Source organism: Rhea pennata, chromosome 4, assembly GCF_028389875.1.
Source record: "Rhea pennata isolate bPtePen1 chromosome 4, bPtePen1.pri, whole genome shotgun sequence".
Lineage (NCBI taxonomy): Eukaryota > Metazoa > Chordata > Aves > Rheiformes > Rheidae > Rhea > Rhea pennata.
The window spans coordinates 41,859,217-41,871,817 of NC_084666.1; the positions used below are offsets into that span (position 1 = coordinate 41,859,217).

The 12,601-nt window shown below is 33.2% G+C and overlaps 1 protein-coding gene across 2 annotated transcripts in view; it reads left to right on the plus strand.

The window, feature by feature from the left end:
- SPOCK3 (SPARC (osteonectin), cwcv and kazal like domains proteoglycan 3) overlaps positions 1–10,737 on the plus strand; it is a 214,663-nt gene extending 203,926 nt beyond the window's left edge. For both annotated transcript variants that reach the window (XM_062574702.1, XM_062574704.1), the window contains 4 exons: positions 746–967; positions 7,312–7,374; positions 8,597–8,734; positions 9,780–10,737. In XM_062574702.1, coding sequence (XP_062430686.1) covers positions 746–967; positions 7,312–7,374; positions 8,597–8,734; positions 9,780–9,952 — 596 coding nt within the window. In that variant the 3' untranslated portion in view covers positions 9,953–10,737. The remainder of the gene's footprint in view (positions 1–745; positions 968–7,311; positions 7,375–8,596; positions 8,735–9,779) is intronic.
- Positions 10,738–12,601: the final 1,864 nt, after the last annotated feature.

Sequence of the window (12,601 nt, forward strand, 5' to 3'; positions counted from 1 at the left end):
GCATTTGGTGCAGGAAAAACATATATGAGCTCTCAGCTCTGGCTACAGGAATAATTAGCTCAGTGTATTCCTGGTGGCAACAGTTTCTCAGTATGTTCCTCTTTCCATAGAGCAATTTAGAAAGATGCAAACTGTAAGAACAGTTCTGATACTGGCAGCAGACTGCTTCTAGCAGTCATCTTTCTGATGGCCTTCCCCAAAATATTCAGCACAGCAGATAAAGATAAAATGTCAGAACTTTCAAAGCAGTGTTAGGGCTGAGTATGATCCTTTTTCACAAAATTGAATGCACATCATAGGATAAAACATATGGACTCCAATGAGTTACCTGGAATTTATACCTTTTCTTAGTTCTGTAAACATTGCAAACTTCTTAGCCTTCACTCTCCTGATTAGTGATATTGCTAAAATTCCTCAAGAGAATCATTTTCCTGGAAATCACTGTAGATCATTTGTTACTCTACACAATGTGTATACTATTGGTGATGTTTGACAAGAAAACTCATATTTCTAAAAGCTTTGAGACTTATGGTTGAATTCATTTTTTAGCAGACAAATTTAATGATTTTTTAAAGTAAAGCTGACATATAATTTATGCATAGTATTTCACTGGCATACGCTGCTTTTGTACTGTGTCTATGTGCCATAGTCACAATTTCCATGATACAGCGTTCTTGTGGCTGAGCTCAGCACCTGGTATATCTCTCTTATTATCTGTATTTTTTTTTTTTTTTTTGCTTCTTAGGATTTGATACCAGCATTTTGCCAATTTGTAAAGACTCCCTTGGCTGGATGTTTAACAGGCTTGATACAAACTATGACTTGTTGTTGGACCAGTCAGAGCTTGGAAGCATTTACCTTGACAAGAATGAGCCATGCACCAAGGCATTCTTCAATTCTTGTGACACCTACAAGGACAGTTTGATATCTAACAATGAGTGGTGCTACTGCTTCCAAAGACAGCAAGGTAAAAGATTAAAATAACCTGCACGTGTAGATGATTGACCTTTCTGTAGTATTTTGTCTTTTCTGGGTAAGTTTAAAAGATTATTAACTCTTAAATGCTGTATTGTGAATTTGTTATAAGGTTTTAGATCAATTATGAATAGGTATTCAAAAAGAAGTAAAAAATAAAAAACAAGCTAAATGGAAAAGCTTGCTAGGAATTCAAGGATACTAAATAAAGTGTAAAACAGCAGCTAATGCTTTCATGGTGATATTGTTTCTCATGCCAGCTTCCACTAAATATACAGAGAAGAGACCAAAATAAAAGAACAAAATGACTTACATTAATTCTTTTCCTATCTACTTCACCCACATTAAAAAATAAACTTTATTTCTACTATGGCATCATAATGTTCTATTTTGTGAGCCTATAAAAATTACTGAATGAACATTAAGCATAAAGTTATTTTCAGTCATTTGGACCAATTGATTTTTAATAGCTAGATGAATCTCCTGTTAACATCCTGATGTGATTTGGTTAAGCAAATAAACACAATCTATAAGCATTTTTTTTCTAAGATCATATAATTATTTTAGATTTAGGTGAATCATTGCAAATTATATAATCAAACTAATTATAGTGAATTAAAAATGTTGCTCATTAGTTATTGGCTGAAACTGGATAGAAATGTCCATTCATTTTTTGTATTAATATGAAGGAGATTTTCAAAGGGAGAAATAATAAGCCCCAAATTCTTGCTGATAGTCGGTAGAAGAGATAAGACCAGCTCAGCGAAAAGATCGCTGATCAACTTTTGAAAATTTTAATCTCATCTTTTAAATCTCACTTGTGCCTTTAAAACGATCGTGATAAATTCCCATTAACACTCAGCATCTACAGTTTGATTCTGACTTCTGTTAAAGTAAAGATTCTTACCCTGCCACACTTGTCAGTTTTGAATCTGGATAAGAATAGAGGTGTACTTCTGTAGATGCGCAGTAACTGCCCTCTCTTGTTTGGCATCTTCCTGGTTGGAAAGCTAACATTTCACCTTTCAGATCACCTTGTTTGTTTTACTACAGAACATTCTTTTGACTTTCATTTTTATAAGCAGTGTACTGCTACCAAAACTATTATATGAAGCATTACCCATCCCAGAAGCAAAGCTGTTCTTCAAGTAAAGAGCATAATGTGTTTTGTTTGATTCACTTTTTTAAAAAAAATACACAATGATTTCAGGTTGGTGTATACACACCTTGGGTCTTTGGAGGGCAGCATTAATTCTTTTCAGTTGTCAGAGAAAATATAACACACAAAATGTGGCTTAATATGAGCCAAGGTTCTTATAGCAGTTGGCTGTCATAGCAATTTCGTATAATGTGTAATCAGGATATTAAGAAAGCACTTCCATAAATTAGTTTCAAGTAGTTTTGCATTCTATAGCCTATAAATACTATTTGTCTAGAATATCTACAAATCAGGAAAGGTATCATAGAGGACTGACCTAAACACTACTGAGTCATACTAATGGTATCCTAAGGGCTAAAAAAACCTGCGATCAAACTATCCATGGCACCCTTGCACAATCCAGCATTATCAAGCTTTTCTTCCTTTTTTTATTTTTTTTCTTTTTTTCCTTCTTTCCTGCCCATGGCATTGTGATAAAGTGCTGATTTAAAACAGATTATATTGCTACTCATACCAGCAACGTGTCTGGTTGTATAGTGAAGACAATGTGTCTTCAACACTGCAAAAGAGGTGAAATCCTTGTGCATTGAATATGTGTCCCATCCCTCCAAATTAACAACAAAATCCATCTTCTGCTTTTTAAAAAGATGTAAGGAAAAAAATACTTACAGTCTTCTTTTGTCATTTCTTGTTATTAGCCTTCATCCAACTTTCTGATATGCAATTCCTAACTCCTGAGCATATGAGTGATTCACAGAATTCTTTATTTGTGATTTTCAGCATTAAACTAAATCTTGTAATATGTTAGTATTTGTTTATGTTTTACTGCACTGAATAATATAAATAAGGTCTTTAGCTAGACCTGTGCTATAAATAGCAAGAAAATGGCTAGGTGGAGAAGCTTATTGGTTTCTTTCTGATGTCTACCAAAGTAAGTTGATATGAGATCAGAGGTGGGGATCAGGCAAGTACTTGCAGTGTCATTTTTTTTTTTCTGCTTCAGGTCTGTTGTGATGAGTTAGAGTACAGTAGGCCCTTTACTGTCCATTACTTACAACTTGTAGTCAATATAAACCTCAGCTCATGAATACTCAAGTCTGTTCATTTTTGCTCAGAAAAAGATCTTCTTCTAATAGCTGTTCCACCTTGACTGTTGTTTAAACTCCTTTAGCAGTGCTTATTGCATATTTTATTGGCCTCAAACCTGCTTTCAGTGTGATTTATTATTTCTGAGATATATCCAAGACAATGTAATGTATTTCTGCAATACTTCAGCATCTACATTTTGCCACTGCATTACTGTCTTTCTTTACGCTTTGATCCCTGTTGCCCTCCACTTTCAAATGCAGTTCATTCAGAACTTTTTTTTTCCAATTCTTTGATACTAGCTTAACACTTATTGCTTATCTAAATGCTGAGGCAGTTCTAGTGCTGGCCTTTGAGTAAGGCTGAATTTCTTTCTGCCAGTGCTTCATCATTATTACAGCCTTGTTCTTGTGGCATCATTGCTCAAAAGTAAGTGGGAAAGTGCCCAATTTTTCTTGGAATATTAAGACTTAACACCTAAGCATCTCTTTACTGCAGCCTTCCACATACGTCTATTAGTCCAGCATGTCTCTTGATGCCTTGGTACCATTATTTTTCTTACAGGCTGTTCTGTCTGTGAAGAATGGAAGACTATGATTTTAGAACTAGTCCATCTTGCAGACGAATGATCAAGATTGTGATTCGTGTTTATTAGATCAATCTCTTCAGATTACAGAATGCTTAAATATGCTTATAAATGGTTCTGAAGAAAGATGGAATGCATCCTAACACATAACTGAGATCACCAGAAAGATTTATTTAAGTGCAGTATTGACTGCTTCAAATCCCTAAAGTTAAAACTTCAGTTGTCCAAGAACAATTACAGCTGATCCGAACCAAAGGAAGACACAACATGGATTAATCTGCAATGGATTGCAAGTCAGAAGTGAGGGGTCTGCTGTAAATTATCTACTTGATATGGAAAGTCACTGTTCTGTAGTTGAATAAGATGGAGAATCTGTGAAAGCTGGAGGCTCACTAATTGGTAGCAGCTTCTTGAGGCATTTCTGTTAAAAATCCTAGAAATTCTTTGTCAGGTGTGCCAATTTTACACCCATTGCTCTGTTAATTTGCTGAAAGCCTCAAAGCTTAGTAGTATTAGCCTAGCAACACCTCTTGACACAACTGAATATAGACGTCTCAAGAGCCTGTATTCATTATCTGCGGTACCCCAGTATATATCAGTGCTTTGAGCACTGAAGACCTCTGAATGGTTAATGTTATGTTCATGAATCACATAGATGCAGTGATACTGTTAGAAACACAGTTCTAGACACATTCGTGGAAGCAGATTAAGTGTGAAGATGATGAGGTCTTTTATTTGTATTCAGATTATCAGGAGGACTTTTCTGTTGTCAGATTCATTTCTATTTCAAAGGAAGCTACCACACAGCGATTTTTTGTAAAGGATAAGTCTTATTTGTTCAAGACTTATAAAGATTGTCCAATAAAACTGCTTCTCTATTAAAAGAAATACAGAAGCTATAAGAAATCTTCCCAAACTCAGGAACTAACTGGAAAGTGAAGAGGGAGAGGAAAAAAATAAATATACTCTGGATAGAAAGGAATCAGGTTGAAGTTCTAGCTTGCCACTCTCTTCAACAATTTTAAGTACCTTTAAGTTTCCTGTTAATTTTTAAGTATTTTATGGCACTTTTATCCTGAAAAGCAAAGCTTAAGTATGAATCTTGAAGACCTATCTTCTGAGAAGCAGAATTTTGGGTAAGTGACTTTCTCATACTTCCTTATTTACTTTTGATTAGTCCTTTTTCTAATCATATCACCTAAGATTTATAGATGCTAATGAAGGTTTTTATTTAGACATAGTCAATCATTTTTACTTTGCCACATAATAATGTTCATTTATACAGCTCTGTGTTTCTAATTTAGGATTTTTCCATTGAACAAAATACATATATTTTTCCTGTTAAAGTTCTTCTCTTTCTGTATATTTACCATCTTCTTTGGTAGATCCTTCTAGCCCCTGGTACTTGTGTGCATAAATATATTACAAAATAGATTGTGAAAAAAATTGGAAATATCTTTGTTTTGAGAAATAATTGAGCCTCAGGATGTTATAAATACAGCTGTGTGGAAAATAGGAATTATTACATTACTAAATACGTACAATTAAGAGTTTCAATCTTTAAATATCAGGAGAGACAGAAGCATTACCTTTGAAAAGTGCTGAATGTATCTGGCATAATAGTGAGCATGCTCACCATTAAAGCACTTCTTATAACAAAAACATATTGGACTATTTAATTTTAGCATACTCAATGTCTTAATACGTAAATAACTAAGGTTGGCAAAGCTAAAGCTCACCCACTGATGCCTGGTTTCAGTGGTTTTCAAGGGTATACAAATAAAATTGCTCGATTATCTGGAAAGGCATCACTTGAAATTTTGTTCTGACATTAAGACTCCCATGAACAGCATTTTAGAAGTAAAGCCCACTTTAAGACCTTAACCCTAAAAAAAAATCAGCATATGTTTAATGTGAAAACTTGACCCACTACAATTGAGGCCAAGATTGAACAGGATGACCATTTCACTCCAGATCTTTATAAGTTTCTTTAAATACATCTTCCTAAAGAGAAATGTAAATAACATTTAAAACGTTAAGCCAAGAGAAGTTAGCAGTCTGTTCTTAGTGAGTGGTTTCTATCGGCTTCCAGTTTCTATTTATTCATTTAAATAATCATGAATAATACAAAAAGCCTATGGGTGTATCTAGGCTATGCCAACCAAAAGGCTATGCAGTCTTTGGAAGCATCTTTGCTCCACAGGCATTTTTCTCCAGCATTTGAGCATTTCTTTCCATTCCTGCACTCTGCTGTGCATCTGGTGCTTCTGTCTGCTGGGTCCAGAATTCCTTCTCAGCTGACTCAGTTGCAAGAACTCTTTGCTTTCCTTTCAGAGGAGTTCAGGGAAGGCTGCTTTGGACTATCACTACTCAAATGATTGTAATTGCTCTGTAAAGCAACTGGATTTTGGTCTAAGTGTGTGCCTCATCAGTAAGCTAGCCAGGTCTTACTGATCTTTAAACTACGTCAGAAGTGTGCAGAGACGATAGTAGTTTCACTGTATTTCAGAAGAGAGCCTTGAGTTAATGTCTTGACAAAGACATACTGTAAATACAATCAAAGTCCGTTAAAATGAAAAATGCAAATAGTATTGACAGAATGTGAGATTTTAGTGAGATGTTATCAGAATACTGTCTGGGACTGGTGTAAGCTAAAGACACACATAAGAGTGAGTTCAGTGACACTATTGCTGATTTAGACTGGGAAATGCCTTTATGCTAAAGGTCTAATGTATCAATGTTCAAAAATTAGTACTTTGCTATCTTTGATCCTCTCACTTATTCAACAGTAACCTATGCTCATTCATGTCATTTCTTTCCTATACAGGAGGCATACTGTGATTTGCATGTTAGAGACAGTAGAAAATTAGAGCAATCTAAACAACGTAACACTAAATTTAGTATTTGTTATACCTCTTAGAGCCGTCTTTGTATGCTATTCCTTTCAAAATAAACTTTGGCCATTATTTTCAACTTAGTTTGCTGAATATGGTGCTTTGTACCCCTGGGATCCAATCTTAAACTGGTATGATAGAATCACAATCTTACAAACTTCAGTGGAGAAAATTCTTATTTTATTAGTACAGTATGTTAAATACAGAAATTGAACAGGAATTCTAACAAAAACAAATGGGAAATAATTAAAAGAGCCATCCCAATTCTAATCAATACAAGCTTCACAGAAGCACTCTACTTTCTGTAGACTGATAAAATTGGGAATCATATAGTTACTATTGTATCCTCCAGATTAGCAACTAGATGTTCACTTAGGAATGGGTTAACTGGGAATGGTTGTCTGCACAGATCCGTGGTGTTGGTCCAATTCATAATTCTGGAGCTATAGCAAGCTGCAGTAGTTGTTTTCTTTCAGAGTTTAAAACATGACTGCTAATATAGGATGTGCATGTTTTAGTAGTTAGAATGACCTTAGAATGTAGTAAACCTTAAAAACTTAATCATATGCTTTTATGGTGTAATCTGTTTAACCTTTTTTATTTCATTTTAGACCCACCTTGCCAGACAGAACTCAGCAACATTCAGAAGCAGCATGGAGGAAAGAAGCTCCTAGGTGAGCCATAGATCATTCTTTAGAAGGTTTTATTGCTTACATAAATAACCCTAGTGAAAAAGAAACATAAAATCAATATTAATCCAACAAAGATAGACTGCAGTAAATTCCAGCAACAAAATTTATGAAGTTTTTGAAAGCTATTAAACTTAGTTTTATTACCTTACCTACCAAAAGATATTACATCTGTTTTATTACCCTAATAGAATGTACATTTTTACCACTATGGAGAGGACAGGCTAGGGCACTCCTAAATTAGTATCTCTACTGATCCTTTACTGTAATATTCTTTAAGTAATTGAAATCTTCATTGTGAAACTGTATATACTGTATCAGTATTACTTTTCCGTGATTTTTGAAAAGTAAAATCTTCATTTCACCCTATGCCTCTATATAAAAGCTAATATTAAAGACATGGCCTATGGTAGTCAAAACTGTATTTCTTCTATGGATGATTTCTGATGACTACTATACACTTCAAAGTGTTTTCAGATGAATGTTTTGTACACTGTGATTTATCTACATTTTATGGTTATTTAAAAAAGTCTCCATTCATTCTGAATGAAAGCCATCAATGGATTGTTCATCGTTATGCAGGGGTAGACCCCTTTTGACTTTAGAACCGGATTCAAATCTAAATATTTGGAATGTAAAATACAAATTTAACAATCATTATTTTACATTTTAGATGTAATTGTTATATTACACTGTGGTTGTCTTCTATGGTAAGGTAATAAAATATTAGTGAATGACTAAATGGATTGTCAAATATACATTAAATAAAAATAGCTCCTATGCCTTTCAGCAGGTAGTTCTCTTGTCTAGGAAGCCTGATGCTTATTATCCAAGACAAACTTGTCTGCACTCCATTGATTACAGAATATCTTATTACAGTTGTGAGTTATGTGCCTCTTCCCCAGCTTACAGAAATCAAAGATCTTGACTCAGACATTCAGGGATGAAGGAATATGTAGCAAATATGTATCAGTGAAAAACTTAAAAGAACAATTTTATTACTTGAAATCAGTCCAACACTAAAATCTATTATTTTCTGTCCTATATCTGATATATTCTGCTTAACTGAATTTACTAATAGAAAATAAACCAGTCAGTGGAGAGTATGGAATGAGGGAATAGCAAAAGTTTACTGTTTTCTCTTATAATTGTTACATTGGCCAAGAGGTGATTATTAATATTATTATTCAATATTTATATATCACAGGGCAGTACATTCCCTTATGTGATGAAGATGGGTATTACAAGCCAAGTCAGTGCCATGGAAGTGTAGGGCAATGTTGGTGTGTTGACAGATATGGTAATGAAGTAACAGGATCCAGAATAAATGGTGTGGCAGAATGCGGTAAGTGTTAGAACACTCTGTGGGGTTTGGATTAGAGGTGTTATTCCCTTTGGTTACAAGCCAAATTTCTTCAGTAAAAAGAGAGGTAGGACCCAAGTAGGTGGATTTTTAAGTAAATTATAATTTGTTATTATTTCATTATTTTTGCTACTCCTATCATTGTGTAAGTTATTAATGGACTTCATATATGTGTTTGGCTTAGTGTGTATATATAAAGCTAGAACAAATTAATTATCTAGAGCAGTGTTAGGCAAGCCCAAAAATGCTTGATAAAATCTCTCTGGGTAATCAGCATGCTAATGAGTTCAGTTTGACTTTTTTTTCTTTAAAAATTTTTTTTTTAATTTTTTATTTTTTTAGTTTATGTACAGAGGAGTGGCCAAAAGTTCCTAGTGCACTAAATCTTCCATTATTTTTCCTTCCTAATGCTTGGAATTTCTTCTGAGAATTCCTATTTCACCTTTATTTGATGTCACAGACATCAAGGAATGCCAATAAAATATTTTCCTTTTATTTTTTTAAGAGTTTGTGTTACTCATTTTACCTTTAATCTCTTTTCTGCAACAATAGCAATGTAGCCTGCAACAAAAGGTAGATTTAATGCAGTATTTGATATACAAGCTCAAGCCTAGAATCCATCTAATCTACGATCCTTTCTAGAGGCATAGGCAGTTCTAGGTTGTTCAAGATAGCATGTAGGAACTGAACCATGGACAGTATGTATTATCACAAGTCGTTATTGTGAACCCTATGTTGAATGTAAATCTCTTTCAGTTGTTCCTGGAACTCATTATAGTTCTACAAATCTATGGAGGTTTCATCTCCTTTTATTAAGAAATTCTTCCCTATGGAAGTGGTTTTCTTTTAGAATAATAAATTATTGATATTGTTTATGTTTTATTTTTGTATCACAGTCTTCAATGTAAAATAAATAACTAAATTGAAACTAAATATTTTTCTATGCCTTTTGTATACTCATAGATATCATACTACAAATATATACTGTATTTTATGTATCTTTTGTATAACTATCATATCTTTTTAGCTATTGATTTAGAGACTTCAGGTGATTTTGCCTCAGGTGATTTCCATGAATGGACGGATGATGAAGATGATGAAGATGAAATAATGAATGATGAAGACGAAATTGAGGATGATGATGAAGATGAAGGAGATGATGATGTAGATGATGACGATGATCATGATGGATATATTTGATTATATTAGGGGTCAATTAATTGTACCTTTCTAAAATTCACAAAGTGACATCTCATAAAATCCCTTTACTCTGCAAGATCAAAAGGATTCTAACAAACATGTATATTTTGTATGATTATTACAAACATTGCCGCTGGAGTCATAGACTTTTTTGTTTAAATAAGAATCATTATATTATGTGCTCTTGAGTTTTTAAATGCCTTTGCAGTGAAGAAAACACATTGGAAGTCTAGCCTGAAGAAAGAAATTAGATATGCTACTGAAAATATAAATGTGCAAAAAATGCTATAAAGACAACCAGACTTTTTAAAACTTCCATGAAAAGGATATTTGCCCTTATTTGGAACTTTGTGTGTGCTTTTCGAAACACATACGGTAACTTAACTTTAGCTCTGCCAATGATTTAGGCCCTTCAGGCTTTGCAAATTGTGCATAAAATAAATAAATAAATGTATTACAGTAGAAAAACTTCAGTGCACAAGTAGCATCTCAACAATCTTTAATTAACCAAAGGTATAGAGAAGAGTTAACAGGAGGGAAAAATAATGCAAGATCCTCCTTTGTGTTTGCATTTGTAGTTATGTTTTTATTAGGAAATGGATAGGTTATTGAAAGGATTTTTCAAAAGCAGTAGCATGGACAAGTATTGATTCTGTAAATCTAAAGTTTTCTTGTCCTTCCTTCACTTTTTCTTTCATATTAAGCTCGTATAGACTTTATCATTATTTACTCAAGCAGTCAAATTATTTCGCCCTTTGTTGTTTCTCTGTCTCTCTCTAATAAGATTAGCATAAAATATTTTACATGAGGAAAAGACTTTGCTTAAAAATATGTTATCTTTATACATGAACTGTATTTCAGAATATTGGCACTTGCCCTAAGATAGTTTTAAAATAACTAACTATACTTTTTTATTTTCTTAATTCAGGAAATAGTTTTGCATCTTATCTTAATTCATGTTTTCTGATACTAGTGCAGAAACTTAGAGAACGTATTGTAAGGTGCCTTGCAAAATAGAAATAGAGAGGTTTTAGCATGCATACCAGTATAAGACATTAGGCAATAGGTAAGCATACCCAATTACCAAATTAATACCAGTTTAGGTACTGCTGCTGGAATGAAGAAAATGGGTTATTTTAATTCTTTTTTTTCCTATTGTTATGTAATTACCATGTGAACTAGATTATGATTATTGTGTAGAGTAGCACTTAAGATTTGACTGTAGAGAAAATTATTTTAACCACTGTATTTATGTTAGCATGTTAATTAATTGTGTAGACATTTTGGGACTCCACCATCTTCATTCCTATCATATCTATTGCTTTCTGCCCACAATAAAATTGAAATGACCTCTATAATGTAATGTTATACCACCGGTTGTATAGTTTCAACAGTGGATCACTAGTTTCCCTGATTTTCACCTGCAGTTAATTAAAAGGAAAATCAGTTTATTATTTACGTTAATTTCTACACATACTAAATTTAATGTTTATCCTATGTAATATTGAAAAATATAATGCATTTTCTTTTTTACTGTTTCTGTATAGTTTGCAAAATAAAGACTCTTGTAACCAACCTTTGGCCACTATAGCCCATTATTTTGACTTTTTGTAAACTTTGAAATTTTGAAACAGGAGGAGTTCATGTTTCAGACACTTTCACCTGTTTAAATATGTATTTATTTGTGTAAAGCGATTTATTAATGTTTTATTTCCAGAAAAGAATTTTGGATTAAGGTAAAACCCATAGGGAGCTTTCATTTTTCCATATTTTTCCTGAATTTTCTATAGATTTGTTTTATACTTTTATGACTTTGTTTTTCTTTACATAGTAGAGAGATATTTTTCTTTATGATCATGATTTGAGGGGTGTATAGTTGTGTTATTTTCTTAAGTAAATATAGTTAAGAGCTTACCATTCCAATATAGTAAGAATTTATCAGAGAACAGTTTCTTATGGCTGAAATAAACTGATACATAAATGAATTTTAAATAAAGAAGCTGAAGATAAAATGTTGTCGTTATTGGCTAATGTAGCAAATACTGTTGTTTTCTTATGATGTGACAAACAGATGTTAGCTGAGAAATTAAAAATGTATTTTAAAGAGAGTTCATGATATGTCTAACTTAATGGGACTGCAGTATGAATGAGGACCATTGTAAAGTGAAATGTCATGCAAAAGAACAAAAAAGGAGTTTATATTCTTTCTTCCATGAAGATTCCCCGATGAACTGGAAAAGGTGGAGCTCAGTGTGGATTTTAGTCCTCGAGCGCCATAGCTCCCCTAAGAGTCTCAAATAAGTATGGTGCCTAAATTTCATAAAGGACAATGATAACGGAGATTCAGGGTCATTTCTGAGAAATTTTTTTGTCATACAAAACTGAAATAGCAACAACAAAAACCTGAATTGTTTCTTGTCATGAGGATGACCTACAGAAGAGTTTGATAGTGTGAGATTTCCTGTGAAAATACACTTCCATTTAAAAAAAAAAGTCAGGTAAATGTGTCTATGGATTAATTTGATGATATCCACTTACTTTCGTGATACCACATGAACTGGAAGCTACTCTGCTGTGGTATTAAAGAAATGAATAAAATCAGTAGCAGGATATAACAAATGAAGGGAGGGGCCAAGAATCTAAAATTAT